This window comes from Bemisia tabaci, chromosome 2, assembly GCF_918797505.1.
Source record: "Bemisia tabaci chromosome 2, PGI_BMITA_v3".
In the NCBI taxonomy this organism is placed as follows: domain Eukaryota; kingdom Metazoa; phylum Arthropoda; class Insecta; order Hemiptera; family Aleyrodidae; genus Bemisia; species Bemisia tabaci.
The window spans coordinates 40,203,412-40,224,037 of NC_092794.1; the positions used below are offsets into that span (position 1 = coordinate 40,203,412).

Consider the following 20,626-nt stretch of genomic DNA (forward strand, 5'->3'; position numbering starts at 1 on the left):
CTATCACAACTCCTTTTTTTTTTTTTTTTTTTTTTTTTTTTACACAGGTTAAACATATAATTTGCCACTAATTTCTTTACCTAGTTACATAACCCTTAAGATAATTTGGAGGTTTTCCAACTCTTTGCTCTTCTATAATTATTCTGCCTCGCATTAACCCTCTACTCGCGATTTTACATAATCCTTTCTGGAATCTTGGTAATTTATAATTGGACTTTGATAATCTGAACTAATGCTTTCTTGTTGATCATCATTAGAATTTCGATCAATTTGAGAAGTACCGGGACTTTCAAACAAAAATTGGATATCTTCTTCTAACTCATTTTCTAAGGCCTTTTGTTTTTGTACTTCTGCTGTTTTTTCCACCACGATGCAATTATCCTTAGTGTCCTCTGTTCGAGGTTTTTTCAAGATTTTATTACCACTATTTAGACTATTTTCATTGTGACAGTCTTCTCTAGGTTTGATAAATAATCGATTTCTCCTGTATTGTTTTCCATTTTTACTTTCTATTACACAAGATCGGGGTTGCTGAAATTTTTTAACAATTTTGCCTGGTTCCCATGCACCTTTCCATAATTTTTTAAAGAATACTTGGTCTTCTGCTTGGAATTCTGATAATTCTCCATGACCCTTGTGATATTTTTTCATTAGCTCCACCTGTTCAGTTTTCAGGTTATGAAATGTCTCGCGTGGGATTGCTTGTGGTTTTAGCCTAGATTTATCAACATGCATTTTTATTCTGAAATTACGCGACATTAACTGTTTCACAGGGGAGGGCATTTTGCCTTTAGCTGAATTTCTAAAATTTAACAAAGCTATGTAGGGATCTTGCTTTGATTCTACACAGTTTTTTAACATTTTCTTCAGTGTTTGAATTCTTCTTTCAACTAAACCATTGGATTGAGCATACTGAGAGCTGGAAGTTTCAGATTTTATTGACCATAGATTACAAAATGTAATAAATTCGTCAGAATTAAATGGAGGCCCACTGTCAGAAAAAAATAATTTCAGGAATTCCGTTCCTAGCAAATATGGATTTAACCCGTGTTATGAGGCTACTGGCCTTAGCACTACTGATTTTTGCTATTTCTGGATATTGAGAATAGTAATCCACTATCACTATGTACACACCTTTGTTGAATACCATATAATCCATGCCTACTTTTTGATAAGGATAATCTGCAAGTTCGTAGGGAAGCAGGCTTTCTCGTTTATTCTTGTTCTGAAACATATTACAGACATTACAATTTTGTACCCTTTCTTTAATTTCTTTTGACATGTGCGGCCAGAAAATTAGACCTCGGGCTTGATTCAGTGATCGCTGAATACCAAAGTGACCTTCATGCACAATTCCTAGCATTTTTTCTGTTAACTCAGACGGAATTACTGCTGCTAAGTTTTTATAGAGAATACCATTATGGTATGGCAGTTCATCTCTACAGTGAAAATAGTGCTTTAGCTCACCTTCCACTCTTTCTGGCCACTCTGATCAACAGAAATCAATTACTTGCAGTCAAATTGAGTCATTATTATACATCGATCTTATTTCATCTAGTTTTTCCTTTGACATGGCCAGATTTTTAGTTATTACACTTATGTGTAAATTCGTTTTACGCTCAATTTCTTCCATAATTTCAGCTCTGCTAGTTGGAGCTCTTGAAAAGCTGCCTGATATATACATTTGTTTTCCAGGTACCTAAATGTTTTTTTTTGAACGTTATAGAGTTCGCAACAATTTTAGTCGAATTCTTTGTAGAGTTATTGAACGTTTACTAATTTCTCTTTTAAACAATGTAATTATTGGCTTATGGTCTGTTTCTACGGTAACTGTCTACATAAACAAATTGTCATGAAACTTAGTACAACCAAATAAAATCACACGTCGTTGCACACATAAAGATTTAAAATTTTGCCTTCCAAATCTCCCAGCGTTCAGCCATGTTCGCTCCAGCCACAATTTCCAGCGGCTTTATCTTGGCAGATATCGCTTTGGTTGATCCATGAGATGCTGCTCCTCCCTCTGTCTCACCATTTGCACTTGTATTTGGCATTGCTCTTTCTTAGTGTTGGCAAACGATTTCTTGAAACTTTGCACGCTACTTTGATTGATGGCGCAATCTTAGGTCTCGGTAGTCGTCACTGGCACATGGAAGTTGCACTCGCGACTTGCGATTTTTCCGTAACCGTAATTACTTTATCGATCGCGGGAAACCATCGGGTTTCGGCACCATGTTATGCTCAAAAAATGAATGAACGCACTTTGAGGAACTAGCTACTTATTCATAGTTACTAATTAACCAGACTTAATCAGGAACACGCCATTCCGGCTGCAGCAGCTGATAACAGATAACAGATAACAGATAACCTCCACCTTGCGCATGCGCACTATCCTTTCAGGTGTGGCATTACAGTGATTGCCAACCTGACTACACTAATACTAGATTTCACTATTACAACAACTACAAAAATTTTAACGCTTGTAGATCAATTGGAAATAATTTCTTTTGGTGGTGATCGTAATAAGAACTTATATCGAATCATGTGCTTTCTCCGAATACATGTTGAATTACGAACATATTCACTTGATGAGCATGTGAACGCTCTAAAGTGGAATAAAATCAAAGACGGAGAATTTAAAGTTCATATTGCTTTGGAATTCAACCGCGATTGCAATAACAATAGAAAATCACTGTGATCGATCACAGTGACTAGCTGGAAACACTTGTTATTCTGCTACCTTTATTTCTGCTATTTTTTCAGGAGTCAATTGTTTGAAAATTGATGAAACCTCGATTTTAATATGTGATGAATATGAATTTATCAGTTTACACATAGGTAGCCAATTATTACCGTTGGTTCCATGAGATTGTGATTAAAGAAGCATATTGTTCTGTTACAGTAGGCTCTTTCATCATTCAATTTCACTTAAACCCACCAGTATCATGGAACTTACATCCTGTAAATGAACTTGAGTGTTTTCTACTTTATTTTCAGTTTAAATGCCAATTTAGTAGCAGGAATATAGGATTTTTGTAATGCATTCCAACGTACAGCCCATGCCATTCCATGGTATACCACCATGGTGTCCCTTGGAACGATTTTTTGGAATTTTTAAAATCCCAAAAAAACTATTATAAAATTGACTGAACCAAACCAAAAAAATATATGTCACTAAGGACTCTCAGTAGTAAGTCATAGCGGTAAAAGATTTAAATTTTTCGAAAAAGGATCTTTAAAAAAAAATAAAAATGGAAAATCATTCCTAGGTACAAGCCTCTCCCCTACCCACCCTATTTGAAACAAACGAGACGCGGGGGCACCCCCCCCCTTAAAACTCCCCCAAAATAGGGTTTTGGGGGCTGAAAATATTATCATTAAGTTTTTTGTGGTTGATTTACGCCCACAAGTTTTCGGCCTGAAGCTCAATTTTCGGCCGTTTCCGAGAAAAAGATAGTGAACGGGCGCTCTGGAACACTCTGTATACTTACGTCTCCATGTACATACCTACGTAGTCTTTCATGGGTTCGGTAGGTCTGGCAGTTAGCAGTGGCGCAATTTTTTTTTAGTTGGTTGATTTGCATAGTTGATAAGCGTCTCAAGTTTGACTGCGATGATAAGTCACAGCATAACTGTTCAAACCGTGGTATGAAATGTCTAGAAACGGAATTTTTCAGATTAAACCATGTCTTTGGGTTTACTCAAGGGTGGTTTACTCAAAGATATAAATACGGAGCACTTGTATCTACTAACACGGGGGAAAAGTGATACAGCCCTGGCGCACTGCGTTTGTGAGTGTGGAAATAAGCGCGGGAATCCATGACGGCAAACGGAAAATTTATTTGAGCTTGTACCCTTGATTTTTGCAAATTTCTCGCTCTAAACTCGTTTTAAGTCACTAAAGCAAACAAATAATAAAGTTGGGACGGTGACTCGGTATAATACACCTACTTTGGCTCGATAAAAAGCAAGGATCTTAGATAAAGTTAGTTTTTCTTCTGCTCATGGTGGCCCTGCCGGCTAAAACAGGCCGTTACAGTCCCAGACGGCCGTTACTCCCAACCAAATGAGATTAATCAGTCGATGGCGGACCAAAAATAACCTAAAGTTAAAGAAATATATGTCGGTAAGTGAATTTGAGCAAAAATCAACCTAGTACACATATACTTTGTTTACGCAATTTTATTCAGTTCCCACCCTATATTGTCATTAGAACGGAGTTCCACTGTTGTCATTAGAACGGAGTTCCACTGATGGTTTTGCAATCATTTTGCTGCTACGGCTATCTAATTCCCTATGTCTCTGTGACCTTGAGCGAAATGCCTAGGGCCCGGTCTTTGGTTCACTTTCGGGTGTATTAAAAATCGTTGTGTTTTTTAGCCAATCATGTCTCTACGTCAGGTTGTGTAGAATTCATAAATTTGCTTTCCGCGAGTTTTTTGTCGCCTTGAGATGTCGTTTCTGACTGGTAAATCTGCGCAGGACCACCGAAAAACGAATTAAGGGAAATTCTTTTTTTTTTTTGAGGTTGTGATTGGTCATTTCTCGCCACCATTTTTTTGTTCGTTGGTGCAAAAAATCGCCTTCCTTGTTGTTCTTGAGAAGCCGCCAATATCCCACTTCAAAAAAAAAAATAAAAATGAAGAAAGAATAACCAATTTACAAGGTGGACAATTGCCCTGGAGGATCCGTTAAGGTCAAAGGAGCCAAAATCAGAAATTGATTGATTGATTTAATTCATGAATACGCAAATATTGCCTCAGCTCAACTGCGGCGATCGCGAATGCATGCTGGGATGAACCTCGAGACACATGAAAACATTTCCTACTTATGGCTCATACAGACATGCGCTTACTCCTTTCTCTCATATCACGGCAGCTGCCGAAGCGTCAAGGACAACAGCTCTTGTGAAGCCCCGCTAATCGTCCTAGTCTCCTAAATGCTCTACTTTCTCCCAATCGCCTCGACCATCGTGATGGCTCAGTTGTCTACGCCACCACACAATCGCACTCGGAGATTGCTTAGGTGTGAGCGGGGTTCGAGTCTCGTAGGGAGCGATTAATTTTTACTGGTTGTATTAAAAGTTTTAGACCAATCATCAAAAAATAATTGAAAATAATTAATACTAAATCAAAAATGTACGTGAGCAAAAAAATACTGGAATATACTTCCTTCATACAATCAGCCACATGTTCACTCAATTAATGATTTATTTTCTTTTTTCAATGAAGCTCATTTGCAATCAACGTTCGTGAATTGTTATGTTCTTCTAAGTTTAGCAAAAAGTCCCTATTGATACAAATAGAAAGACAGGCGGAAATAGTACCTTTGTCTAACATTTCAGTTATTTTGGCGCGTATACGTAGTATACCGCCTTTGCGATCGTTTCGACCCCCCAATCGATACAATAACGGAGTTCCTTAGTTCCTTACCGGAAAGTGACTGCCGCGAACTTCTGAGATTTTCCAAAGCATGTAAAAAGTTTACTAATCCGTCAATAATTATGATTTAAAGTTTTTTGTCATTCTGGGGCTTTCTAGTTAGGTGCAATGAATACCAAGAGTCTAAGTTACTTGGTTTTTTAAAAACAACCTAAGAATGCGCCGCGCTAATTTAAAATATGCATATACAAACAAAAGCTGACGAACTGATGCGAGGATGGCTGAACAGTTCGGCACTCTTCGAATGATAATTTCACTCCTCCGTTTGGCTCAAAACGTTGCTTTTACAGATCTCCACACCCCTGTTATGCTTTTCAAAATTTGGTACCACTGCTGTGATAGCCAGGGCCAGCCAGGGCAGCCGTAAGTGCAATCTGTGATGAGCCTCGAGACTCATTAGACCATTCGCTAAACGTCACTCATACAGGAAGCTATTTTCGCACATATACAAATCTACCTACCTCTCTCTTCCCCGCGCACCTGATCCTCCTAGCGTCGGCTTCTCGAAAGAAACAATAAAGCCCGGCTCCCGACGAGCGGCCGCCGGGACGCATATTCCCAAACCCCACGTGGATTGTGAAAAATCTAGCCTGTCCTCAAAATCGTTAGCCGCTGCCTTCTGAGCCCTGCCGCGGTCGGCATGGGCCTCTTCAGCAAGTGGCCTTGGGCACTGCGGCCATCCTCTCTCCTTTCTCCTTTCTCCCGTCTCGCGTCTCGCCGCCCCGTCTGATTGTCTCTTCAACCCTTCGGAATGAATGGGGGTGACCTCGCGGTCCACTCTTTTTGTTTTCCGGAAAATATCTTCTTCCTCCTCAAAACAAGCCCTTCGCAGAGTTGTCACATGTTGAGTGCATTTTGAAATGCACCATTGACAGTATTTTTAGGTTTCTGCCTTCATTCATTATGTTCAGTCTCTCAAACAACGTAGTTGAATGATGAACTTTTTTTGGGGAACATTTATTTTTCATAAAAATTTCTATTCCTATTTAATGGGGTTTTAATAGCTCTCCTATTGATTCGGGTGAGACACCAAGTGCATATTCATCCTCGCAAATGCAGAGACTTTTTTTATAACTTTTCTTCACCACCAGGTTTACTGTTTATCCTTTCAAGCAAGGTGATAGGTTCTGCGCAGAACTATATAAGTAAAAGAAAGGAAATAATTGAAAAAAGAAAAAAAAAATTACTTGAATTTTTCGTCAAGAATACTGCTCTTAAATCAAGAATAAGGTCACTGGAATAAGGCCGAATCCTGCTTGATATGAGCGGCAGCGGCTTTTTTCTCAAAGTAGGTACGCATTTTGCAGCTTAAGCCAAGAGAAATCTCCTCCTAGCGGCAAATTCAAGAATATTAATTCTTACGTAATCATTTTTTTCCAGTACAAAAGCTCCGAAAATTCCACTAATCAAAGAGGCTTGTGAGATGCATATGCATTGCGCTGCTCTAAAAATGTTCCGAAAGTTTTCCATCAAAAATGTTTTTTACAAAGAACAAAACGGTAGGCATAGCCAATAGACAAGTTTATTGATCATGCGATCAACGAAGGTGACGTCATGACTCTGTATTGCGAAATTTTCGGCATTAAAAAATATTTCCACTGCACGTAATTTAGGCATTTTTCGGTGAAAGGGCGTATGAGACGCCCATTTCTGCTAAGATTGTGCAACGTAGTTCTCTATCCGACTGTTTTGCTGTTTATTTTTCGTTGAATCTGCTCAGAGTTTTTCCTGGCGATTTAAAGGACATAAATCGACTGTGAATTCGAATGAGAATTTTTGCCTTTTTTTGTTGAATTGATGTTGCCGCGGACTTTTGACTCTGCTCACACATGGTTTATGTTCAGCATATCGATACAGAAGCATTTTCACACGTAGAATCTTTTATACATGTGCACTCACGAATTTGATTGGTAAATTCAACGAGTGGGTACATCGACCTGGTATATCGAGCTTCTGCGATTTTTTACGGCAAATAGGTAGATTATCGGTATGTAGATCGCACTGAAAAAAATGGTATGCTGTTTTAGCACCTAGGATGTCAAAATGGTGTCTGGTGATCCTAGGATGCTGTCTTGCTTGCCTACGCAGTTGAATTTGCATCCACAGGATGTAAGGTTAACTGCGAAGGCAGTAAAGGCAACATCTTTGGATCAGTAGACACATTTTTGACATCCTAGATGCTAAAACAGCATACCATTTTTTCAGTGCGCTTACTTTTAATTCACGAATAAATAAAGAATGGCTACGGTTGAACTTCTTTGCATGAAAAGACGTTTAAAATAACAAAATCAAGACATATGTAATGCAGTTGCATTTATATCGAGTCAATTTCTTTTCAATATAACGGGATTTATACTACCTGTTTTGGGTATTTTAGCCCCAAAATACCATTAAATCGACTTTAGGTATCTTTAAGGAGTTCGAAAAAATGTTTCCTTTGTTCGCTTAAATTATTCCGCAGCACTTTTCTTCAAGAATCTGATAAGATTTTGGTTGAGGCAGATCAAAAAACTGAAATTTGTTCGGATGGCTTTCTACATTCACATTACACGGTCTCGTCAAGGTGCGTCGTTGACCTCGCAGTGTTGGATCGTGAATTCTCCTGTTGTGCTGCTTGCCTATTTTGAAATCTCTGCATATGAAAACTAAAGGGGTTGATATGTGCGAGTTAATGACGCGCCTCATCAACACATTGTGTTGGAGTTCACTGCTTGTTTTTTTTGTTCTTGGTTTTTTTTTGTTTTTGGTTTATAATTAAACAAATTTACTTTGACTAGAATCATTGTATCTCTGAAGACAAAAGTTAAGTTTTTTGAAACAAAAATACTAAAATATTCATCCTTCATCCAATCAGGGAGCCCTGCTAAAAATGTTCCATGTGGATTCACGTGGAAATGACCCGATTTCCATGTGATTTCATGGAAATCGTCTGACTTCCATGTCCTTCGACATGGAAATCATAACGTTTCCATGAAACTCACATGGAAACCAAGTCATTTCCATCAAGCCGTCATGGAAATGAAAACATTTCCTTGTGAGCTCGACATGGAAATCATAACGTTTCCATGCAACTCACACGGAAACCAAGTCATTTCCATCAAGTCTTCATGGAAATGAAAATATTTCCTTGTGAGCTCGACATGGAACTCATAGCACTTCCATGCAACTCACACGGAAACCAAGTCATTTCCATCAAGCCTTCATGGAATTGAAAATCCCCTTCTCAGTTCGGCATGGAAATAAAAATTGCGGATTTAAACATGAATTTCGCGGCTTTAAAATCTTTCAATTTTTGGGCAATTCTAAATTGGACATACGCTCCGACATGCGCAACATGCGAAAATTACACATCGGAGCGTGAGTGTCGCGTTTGAAGCATAACTACGATGTTGAAGGCGCTCCGCAAGGTGCGCGCCAAGGAATTATACTCGGTATACGGTTCAAACCAGAGATGCAAGATTTTATATGTAACTTCATAAAATGAAATTTCGTGAATTCCAATCATTTTTGAAAACTTCTGTGCTATGGGCTCATTATGACATGAAAAGGAAAAATCTCAAGTTTTGGAAGGGGGGGGGGGGAATGAAGGGAAAAAGGAAAAAACCGAAAGAAGAGCTATACGATCATTGTTGCGGGTTGCATTAGCAGTCAAATTTTTTCTTCTCAGGCGTATGTTTAGAAAGGAGGTGAAGAAGATCCCCATATCAGGGTGATCGAAAAAAGTCTCAATTTTGGTCATCACTTAAGTACTTTTTCATCAGAAGGTAGTGTTTAGCATGTTATGTTTTTATCTTCAGTTATTAAATCCTCTAAATTTTTTTGTAAAGAATTTGAAAAGAATTGCTGGAACCAATTTTTTTTAATGATATGATTTCGATCTCAGCCCCTGAAAATCAAGTACCTGAAATTTTATGAAGCTCAATAATTAAAGAAATGTGCCAAAATGTATGATGGATAAAAGCTTAGTATGTACTTACATCTACACTCAAGTGAAAGCAATAATAAGCACAATAATCTTAAAAAGTACATGGTGTACTCAAAGCTCCCTGATGAAAATTAGGGCCACCCTTTCAGACATACTTTGTGGGCAGGCCATCTATGACAGCCATGGGAACTTGTTTGACGGGTATATGTCAGTATGTAATTGATATCAGCGCATAGACCTTCTTGGACTTGTAGGATTTTCTATATCATAGCAGCGTAGTTTTTCAAAGTTCGCATGTTAGCAGTTCCAAACCCACATGTATCTTCCACTAGGCATGTGTAAAGAGAATCTTTCAGCTAAATATGCATCATGCAAAGTAATAATGGATGACATCTGTCATGCAGACATACTCAATAAAATAGAAAATGAACAAACAACACTCACCAACTCGCTCAAGTCTGTAATCCACTGGGTCAGAAAAATCCACTTGAAGACAATGAATCCAAATTTCCGATTAGAACTGGTGCAGGTACGAAGGAACTTTTGAAAACACGATGAGTGCATTGTAAAAATATCTAAAGCACTCTTTAACGTAAGAGAAAAATTAGCACCATGATTTAATAGCTGATCAATACAGAACACCACTCTCAGAAAAGCACTGACACAACACGATTTTTCAGTTCAGTTTTAGAGGAGAAAGCATTTTTCAAAAGATGCGACATCATAGATTCACAGCTTAAATAATTTCACGATTTACTACGATCATTGATGATATTAAGGTAGCCATCGATTCTCTACCCGACGTTCCTTCCACACATGACAGGAAACATCTACAGGCATAGAGCAAATGGCACTGAGCAGCAATGTACATCTGATAAGGCAAGCTCCTGGAAGTGTCGATCTGCAAAAATACAAAGCGGGAGACAGATCATCAAATTGATCTACCTATGGTTAATGGCCGTCCTTGGAGACAGACAATAAACTACGTAACAATATATCAACCACCTTTTGATAACAGAACGAATTTAAAATGAGAGCAAGACCCTTCCTTATGGAGGGAGGGCCAAGAAACATTTAAAAACGGAACATTTTACAACTTACAGGTCTGAGCCACTGAATATAATACATTCCACCAGTCAATAAAATTTTAAATTTTGAATGTTGATGGATAACCTGATTGCCAGTATACATTGAGTTGAAACCAGTTGAAACATCTGATACGTAGAGCGGTTCATTCTTATAGAGGCTTCCGAAGTAGTTCCAGATAGGTACTTTAAAATTAGACACCGGTCAAATGTAGTACAAGAGAGGAAATGGGTGCAACAAAACTTTAATTGTCCTTGATTCTTTTGTGAAAGGTGTGAAAGTGAAAAATTATTCATTAAATTACTTACTTGAGGTGATGTGGTGATGTGAGTGAGAGGTAAATTGATAAATATAACCTAACTTTTGTGAAGATGTTCCTAGTTCCTGGAATAATCGTTCCTTGCCGATACTTCCAGGGTTGTATTTATTATCTAAATAATTATCAGGCAAATGTTTTCAAAAGGATTAAAATACAAAAACTGGCTTTCTATAATCATTATAGCGGCTGATTTTCACTCATTTTCATACGCAACCTCGATAAAAAGGCAAAAGGCGGAACCGCGGAATGGTCCCTCGTCCAACTGTTCGATGTCCAACTCGCACTCGGAACTCCGGATCCGGACCATTGTTCAATTCAATCCACCCAGCCAGCCTAGCCATGCCATGCCGTGAATTTCAAAATGAAAACTTAATTTGATCTACTTTTCATGATTCTTAACGAAGAATCGATTGTATTATCGGCGTCTACTTGACTATACTCAGTTTCATCGAACACAGGTAAATTATCTCTCACTTCTCACTTCTTGACGACGGACACACCTAAGTATGAGCCTGTCACCTTGTACTTACATTACACATTTGTCATGTCAAGCTATACTGATCAAGTAACTCGAGTTTAATTTTCTTTGCCGATTTACGATTCAGTCGATATGTTCTAACGAGCGAGGTAATTGTGAATTCTATTCTCTTGGTTTGCGAATGCATTTACTACCATGTGCTATTCCTAACCGTGGTTACGAAGTTGATCGAAGAGTCTACGTCTAATAAATCTATCCACTCCTTCCGTGGGAAGGGAGATAATCTTTCATCTATTTAGCATTGAAGGGAAAGACCAGAATCAAGATGGTGGATCTTCTGTTGCACTCTCTAAGTGCAAATCTTATTATCCGCGGACTTCATCACAAGTAGAAACTTCCCAACTCTTGCAGGCGAGTGCTATTATAGGTAGTCTGTTGGAACATCCTCATACTGCCTGCATTTTCCTTGTGTCTTCAAAAGAATCAAGGACAATTAAAGTTTTGTTGCACCCATTTCCTCTCTTGTACTACATTTGACCGGTGTCTAATTTTAAAGTACCTATCTGGAACTACTTCGGAAGCCTCTATAAGAATGAACCGCTCTACGTATCAGATGTTTCAACTGGTTTCAACTCAATGTATACTGGCAATCAGGTTATCCATCAACATTCAAAATTTAAAATTTTATTGACTGGTGGAATGTATTATATTCAGTGGCTCAGACCTGTAAGTTGTAAAATGTTCCGTTTTTAAATGTTTCTTGGCCCTCCCTCCATAAGGAAGGGTCTTGCTCTCATTTTAAATTCGTTCTGTTATCAAAAGGTGGTTGATATATTGTTACGTAGTTTATTGTCTGTCTCCAAGGACGGCCATTAACCATAGGTAGATCAATTTGATGATCTGTCTCCCGCTTTGTATTTTTGCAGATCGACACTTCCAGGAGCTTGCCTTATCAGATGTACATTGCTGCTCAGTGCCATTTGCTCTATGCCTGTAGATGTTTCCTGTCATGTGTGGAAGGAACGTCGGGTAGAGAATCGATGGCTACCTTAATATCATCAATGATCGTAGTAAATCGTGAAATTATTTAAGCTGTGGATCTATGATGTCGCATCTTTTGAAAAATGCTTTCTCCTCTAAAACTAAACTGAAAAATCGTGTTGTGTCAGTGCTTTTCTGAGAGTGGTGTTCTGTATCGATCAGCTATTAAATCATGGTGCTAATTTTTCTCTTACGTTAAAGAGTGCTTTAGATATTTTTACAATGCACTCATCGTGTTTTCAAAAGTTCCTTCGTACCTGCACCAGTTCTAATCGGAAATTTGGATTCATTGTCTTCAAGTGGATTTTTCTGACCCAGTGGATTACAGACTTGAGCGAGTTGGTGAGTGTTGTTTGTTCATTTTCTATTTTACTGAGCATGTCTGCATGGTCCAAATATCATGTGCTCCCATTGGGACGCTTGTCTCCTTTGTCTTGATTCTAAGATTTATTTAATTTCCGTGAGCAATTTGGATGGTACTGAAACCTTCTTGTGATCATTTTTATGCAAATGGTTTTCTTTCCATGAAAAATTGTCACGGAAATGATTTCGTTTCCATGAAAAATTTTCACGGAAATGATTTCGTTTCCATGAAAAATTTTCATGGAAATAAGCCACATGGAAATCAGTCACACGGAAATCAGCCACATGGAAATATTTCCTGTTCCATTTTTCCGTGTCATTTTTTCATGGAAATCAACTTCATGGAAATCATCCACACGGAACATTTTTAGCAGGGAGATGTTAACCCAAATAATGATGTACATATTTTCTCTGTCCTCTCAAATTAATGATGGTATTTTCTTTGTTCAAGAAAATTATTTACATTCAACGTTCTCACGTCGTAGTTATCTTTTGTAACTCTCCTCCCTTTGGTAATTTTGGTTTTTATTATTTGAAAGTTCAACTGTGATCAGCATGTGTAAAATATCTAGGATGAAATTTGTTGGTTGGAATCTACATCACAACATAGACCCTTCAATTGTGCAGATACCACAAGGACATCCAACAAGCACGAGTAGTTGTATGAACCCGACGTTATGAAGGGGCGTTGTTTACCTACCTACTTTAAATAGGACGTGTCTAAGTTTTGTGGCCACGTTTGGACAGTGGGTAAGAATGAGAGATAAACAAACAAAAACAAAAAATGAAAACAGCACATTACTTTACATCCTCCGGCACATAAAGCTACGGGATAAAGAAGAAAAAAGTTAGTACCCAGATAACATGGAACGTTTCAGCAACGTGGAAATCAACGTAGACCTTGAAACATTCCGGGAACGTTTACAATTTCTACGTAGTAATCAACGTTGAAGAACAGGGGTGCTCCGAAAACCTCTCACTGGCGACGTAACAGAAACGTGGAAAGGAACGTTGCTCTATAAACCTAACCTAAAAAGTGAGAATCGCTCTTTCGCCGTTTCGCTGTCTACGTTTCCGGGACGTATACTTCAACGTAGTCCAAAACACGTTGTACTAGAAGAGGCGGCTAAGGCAGGACACAGGCCAGGAGCGTCCACTAGGTGGCGCTGCATTTCGCGGCGCAGATTACTCAAAAAGTCTACAGCGCATACGCAGCCCATATCGGCACCAACCAAGTTCCTGGAATCAGTCTGATCAGCAAAGGTTGCGACTGTTCGAGAGAGTCCACCATTTGTTATCTTGATATTGGCGTACCAAGTGATTTTCGCAGTTTAATGATGTGCTTGAAGTGATGCTCATACCTCCGTGTTTTACATACATAAAAGTTCGTTAATTATCTGGTTTGCACTTACTTGTCTGTTTCTAATTCTGTATCTCAAGTCAATGTCCACAATTTTAACCCGTAGACCTCATGTTCTACTCTAAAACTGAAAGTAATTATTCCTCCTCTAGTACGTACACCTAAATGAAAATCGTGCCTATGAAGTGAATGATAGTATTTTAATTAATCGTCATTTATCGCAAATGAGTAGATAATTAACGAAATTTTCTAATCGTAAACACGTTAGGAGGGAAAGAGACGCACAAACTGTGAAAAGCCCAAAAATGAATGCCACACTATGTTTTGCGAATAAAATGGATTCTAATGTTACTGCACGTCCGTGCAATGTAGTCACTGCCACGTCCCTGCAATGTAGACACTGCAACGTTCAAACGTTCCTGTAAACGTTGTCGCTGACAACGTTTACACGGGAACGTTCCGGAAACGGTACTTAATACATGGACATCCACGTAGAATTACACGTTCCGGTACTCGTTGCTTTCCACGTGGAAGGTTTCACGAGAAACGTGGAATTCTACGTTGTTGTCAACGTTGAAATTGTTATCTGGGTAGCAAATGACACAGGGCATCGCCACATAGACTCCAGGAAAAGTAGTTCAGATTAAAAAGTTTATACATATAATTAGCCCTTATTACAGCTAAATACTAATTGACACAAAGAAGCATCCGAAAAATTCACATACGAAAAATGAAAAAGGATAGGAAGAAAGTTAAGAAAATTCAAATACTCTATGATAAGGTCCAGATGTCTTTCAAAATAGAAAAAAAATGGCTTCCTAAAAATAGCATCAGACGGAAAACAATTCAACAAACTTTGGATGACAGTGTACTTGCAAAGTCGGAACAGCTCAACTAGTAATTAAAAACTAAGACAAATTATTAAAAATGCTGGAGACACCTTAACGAGAATCAAATGGATGAAGGGCAAAGTTCCCTAAACGAGAATTTCTATCGCGCGGCGATGGCAGATACCAACTTGTTTATTTTATTTTGAAGCTGAACAACAGTTTGTCTCAAAATTTTCGGAGGATTTGCCCAGATCATTTCACAGCAGAAGATAAAAATAACAAAAAGCAACCCAGGCGACGCAAAGAGTAAAAGACAGCAACTTTTTCCCTTTCAGACTTTAGGACTAGATAGAAAAGTATGATATGAGAAATAGGACCGGCAATTAATTCTAGGGTTTGTCGCATGCTGCTGGCCCAGCCGTTAATCTTCCTCTCAGAGGTTGCTTGCGTTTCTGCTTTGACAATAGAGTGGTATCATCAGATAGGAGCCAGGCATTTGCGGCGTCTCATGAGGTTATGCCGTACAGCATCGAATCGTAGCTTCAGCATTAATGCCGTATGCCCAGTTAGCGGCCGTGCGGGCATGCGGCGCCGCATGCGCGGAACCTGCCGGTGCCGACTTCAGGCATTGAAGCCCAATGCTGGCGTGCCGACCGAGCCGGCATTAAGCGCTGATGCTGAGGTTTGATGCTGGCATAGGGACCAACATGGGTTTCAACTTGTAGGCCGGACCCTCGGCTTGCGGCCTGATACGGCATCAATTTTCGACCCAGCTTAATTACCAACAGGGCTGACCCAGAGGACTGCCGGGTTATGTGACCCTTGGACTTGGCGATGAATTCGCGGAACACCCCTTTGTCTACGTTTCCCATCGGCGCGGCGGCCCACGCCTCGCCGGGAAGTTCTAAGAAGTGGACGCCAAGGAAGGGTTGAAAACACAGCCCGGTGCGATTAGCCGCCCGGCAGCCGGGTCCGGGGCGCTGGCGTCCGACGTGTCTGCTAATTGATGCGGCATCAAAAAGTCATGCCGGGTGTCGGCTTCACCGGGTTAAGCAGCCTCAAGGGCAAATGCGATCCCCCGGCGCACTGTTCGACACGTCATGAAAATCCGCGCCGGACCTCCGCCTTGCGTGCCGATGCCGCTCCATTTATGATGCTGCCTCAAACATCAGCTCTGAATCTCTGATAGGAACAGCAAATCAAGGAAGCTTGGAAAAATTGGAAAAAATAGATAACAGAAGAAAATAAACAAAAATCGCCGTCATGCCGCAGAAAAAGAACAACTTCTACAATTTTATCAGCTTTAGGTAAATGTTTTGACTTCTGCTAAATCAAAAGTAGATCCCAGTAGATACCCATCATAAAAATGGTATACCCACTGCTAAGTGATTTATCAAACATTTCTCAAGTTCCCATGACGAGTACCAATTGCTATCGCGCTGCGATTGTATAGTCACTAAATTGTTTGAATTTTAATCTTGTCCCGATTTCGCCGCCAATCCTCTAGCCACTCGGAGAGTTTGCATGAATTTGCATCATTTTTTTCCTCTAAAGCTCCGTCTTTATGTCTTTGGGTTTACTTTACAATAAATCACAGCGGTTTTGTGACATTTTTGAAAATGTCGTTTTTTGACGTTAAATCCTGCTAGAAAGCACTGTTACGGACCGATGTAATTTTTAGGTACTTAGCAGTGATTGCGATATCTCTTTAGCATAAGTAGTATATGTAGCCACACGTTCAGCACATACCTAACATAGCTTACTATTATTTATTTTTCATGATGCTTGTTCCAGACCTTGTGCTATGGTTGTACCTGATTTCGAATTGATCTGTGAGATCATGTTAGTGGCTGAAGGTTTCCAAGAGGCGCGAATCTTAGCGCGTAAGTTCATTACTCTCTACAGTTTATGCAAAGAATTGCTTTCAAATCAGGATCACTACGATTGGGGCTTACGAGCTATCAAATCAGTCCTTGTTGTTGCTGGCTCTCTAAAAGTAATTATCTTTCAAACAAAATGTCTGTGTTTTGCCTTTTTTTCTATATTTAATCATTTTTCCTTTCCTTTTGATACTAAAGTCACTGTACATAAGAAGTGCAATCTTTTATTAAAAGCCATATTGTAATTTAAAACTTGTGTCATTCAGCACCCAGGTCTTTCTCTTTCAGCATGTTTTAATAGACCACCAGACAATGTTAAATATTAAAACACTGTGTAATATGTTTTCTCTTCAAAATTTTAAGTAGCAAACAATTCTTGCTTTAATCCACGCCTAAGGGTATTTCCCCTTATTTTTTTATTTGTGTATGTGTGTGTGTGTGAGGGTGTGTGTGTGAGGGTGAGGGAGGGAGGGTGTGTGTGAGGGTGTGTGTGCGTATGTGTACATTGAAAGTTTTTTTTATCTTCCGATTTGAACATCTTGTTTACGGAAGAACCAAAATTTATCTAACATCAAATTCAAATCTGCACTCTGCACTGAAGAAACATTATCACGCTTTAATATCTTGTGTGTATCTCGAGGCGCTGTCTCATCAGAATCCATCCTTAAAACCTAACGGAGCTGATTTGCCAAAAATATAACTTGATTCTTCTCAGCCAATTGAACCTTTACAAGTTTTGGTTCTCTCTCTCTGAGCAAGCACCTTAAAATTGCATAAAAGTAACTACATAAAATCGAGAAACTTCAATATTCCGCTTTTGGGTCAAGAAGTACCTAATGCATTACTCATTTTCGCATCAGTCAATTTTCATGGTAAGTTTGGATACAGATAAACATTCAAAACAATACTAAATTGGGTTTGTTGCATACAAGAGATAGAGCCGTAAGTGAATACACTCTCTATGCGTATTTATAATTGCTCAAAAATTACGTTGGGCACACCAAAAATCTTAAAACTAAAATCCACTGCTTAAGGCGCAATCTGCTAGTTTGTAACACGCTTTTTCAAAAATACCGCGTATGCGGGCGGCTTTTCTTTGAGGTCGGAAGTCTGGTCAGCTCAGAGAAAGACCCAGCCTAATAAACAAACAATATCGCGAACGCTTATGAACTCACCGCGAAAGTAGTAGAAAAATGGCGACTTCAGCAAAAATTGTAGGTAAAGCCAGAAAGTGCAGAAAAACACGAATAAATTACAGTGCTGCGGGGTGGGTATTGTACAATATGGCAACGCTGTAAAAAATTGTATGTTACCCCTTCGTTTTTCGGGTTATGCGTTAGTGTATGGAGCCCCTTCAATCTGCAGTTTATGGAATGGTGTGTGTCGCCCCATTAACTTGGAGGTTATTCAACAGCGTTGCCGGACGGTGCACGTAAATAAATGATTTTACTATCGGTTAAACTTGGCAACATCGAATTTTACAGTGATGCCAGATGGTGCAAGAAATTAAATAATGTTTCCTTACATTGTTTTCAGATTGTACAAAAAATTCGGAATATCGGACCTGTAAAATTTCGGCAACCAATACCTCCGGGATGGGTCTGATATCGGAGGCTGAACAGTAGGGTCTAAATCGGGGATTTTATTTTTAGTGGTTGGGTGGTGTGTATCAGAGCGCCTGGAGATGTGTATCGGAACCTTATGTTTTGGAATAAGTAACTGGGTTCGGTTATTGCAATGTTCAGTCTGATGAATCAATATCTTATTTTTTTTATCTTTTTTTATTTTTTATTTTTTTTGGGGAAATTCAATAAACCGTTTAAAAACGTCACGCTATCGGGCACATTGTAATGTTTGCTTCGGATGAGTTTTCTCCCACTGTGGAATTCACTCTATCAATGAAGCTGGAGGCGATAAGAATTATTTTATCGTTCATGATTTCTTTCATGCGATACCGAGAGGAGAATGAATACCTGCAAGTTATACGAAACGCTTACTATCGATCCAACTGTTGTAACTCGCGTCCAGACCCAACCATTTGACAAAGGCTTGGTTTTTCTGGCGGCGCAGAATTTTCTCCACAAGGAACGTATCCTTATAATTGGTGGGTTGGAGTTCTTTGCAATAGAATTTTCCTTTGTTGATCGTATTATACGCGCGTCTCTCAGATCGCACGTGATCGCAACGGTCGGATTCACGCCAACAATATCTTGAAAATTTTCGTACTCCAGTTCGGTGTGTATCCTATCTCGAACATGGCTTTGAGTCTCGAGATCCGGACGTGATCACTGACTTGCAATATTCGTCTGGCCAAACGTCTCTATTCGGTTTTACTCAGCGGCGGCCAACGAATTTTTTGCAGGATCATCGGCACATCCTTTTCGGTAACGTCGATTGATTTCATTCCGATGGTGCGATGATCGCTCTCGTTATCTTAACTAACTAGCCGTGATTAGCTCGCTTTGCGAGCTGACATGCCTAGCCGGGGAGTGCCCCTCGACCCCATCCCATGTCCAAGGAAATGTTTGGTTAAAGCTTGGTCTTGTCGATTCAACAACCACACGAGCGGAGCCAACGATCCTTCAACCCACAGTTTCTTTAAATTACGTGGTGAATTCAACATGAATTTTGAACAATAAAAAACAATCAATCACCAAGTTTTCATGCTGATTTCACGGTATGACAAAAATAACACGGCTTTAAACTACGGATTGGTTATTTTTTCTATTCATTCATTGAGTAAGTAGTTGATTGATAAGTTGGTCATTATGTAAACTTTCAGTTTGCAAGCGCCGTCGAAGAATTTACGCCTCTGCGCAAAGCGGCGTTCACTACTATTCACCTAAAAAACATTGGGCTCATGATTGTATCGTAAAAAGCTACTTATCAGTTATGATCCGCAACTTTTATGTGGTTGTGATTTTTGTATGGCTAAAAATTTAATTTTTACAAGGCTTGGAAGTATTAAAATACCTAACTTAGCTTGCGTTCTAGCTTTTGCGGGAGTCAAATGTTTTCATGTGGATACGCTTGCAAACCGGAAGAAAGTAAACAATGGCCAACTTATCCGACTACACCTCTAAGTAATTGACTGGTTGTCGGACCAAGAAAATGACCAGTGGAAGCTCTGTTACTTGTTTTCAAGGAATGTTAAACAAAGTGCCTCGTATGACGTGAACTGAAGTCCATAACTATTGATGGATTGAATTTAAGTGGTCTTTCACCTGCTTATTTGAGACGAGATGCATATGAAGGCATTTCTAACCTCATTGGTGGCCTTGCAATATTCTCAGGCGATTTTGAGAAAAGCATAGAGAAGGAGAAATGAGTTTATTCTGATTAACTCACAGCTTAAAGCTTACAACAGAACCATACGGCCACTGCGCTGAGCAGTGGCCGCAATCCTAGACTGGAAGATGACAGAAATCCGAGCTCTGGACGTCAAAACAAGAAAATACCTAACAATGTACAAAATGCACCACCCATCCGCGGATGTTCACCGACTCTACGTAAGCAGAAAACTGGGAGGAAGAGGGTTGAGACAGATAGAAGCAGCGTACAAGTCCACCATTATCAGTACGAAATACTACCTGAGAAAGAAGAGAAATGAAGATCTGTTTCTTAAATCGGTACACGAGGCGGACACCCAGCTGCCCACGCTACACTCGATTACCAAAAAAGCTGACAAGTTTGAAACTGAGTTAGAACAAAACTTTGAACAAACACCAGTTAAAAGCAGGAACCAAACAATCAAGAAGAAAATAGCCGAAACCTTAAGATCAAAATGGACCGAAAAGAACATGCACGGTCAGTACCCTCGCTTACTGGAAGAAGACAGAGTCGAAAGCACTCTTTCAACCATGTGGCTGAGCAAAGGAGCATTAAAAGGAGAAACCGAAAGCC

At 39.4% G+C, this 20,626-nt stretch overlaps 1 protein-coding gene across 1 annotated transcript in view; it reads left to right on the top strand.

The window, feature by feature from the left end:
* Positions 1–20,626, top strand: part of LOC109037293 (dynein beta chain, ciliary) — a 684,333-nt gene that overhangs the window by 156,014 nt on the left and 507,693 nt on the right. The window contains exon 14 of the mRNA XM_072296415.1: positions 16,638–16,839. Coding sequence (XP_072152516.1) covers positions 16,638–16,839 — 202 coding nt within the window. The remainder of the gene's footprint in view (positions 1–16,637; positions 16,840–20,626) is intronic.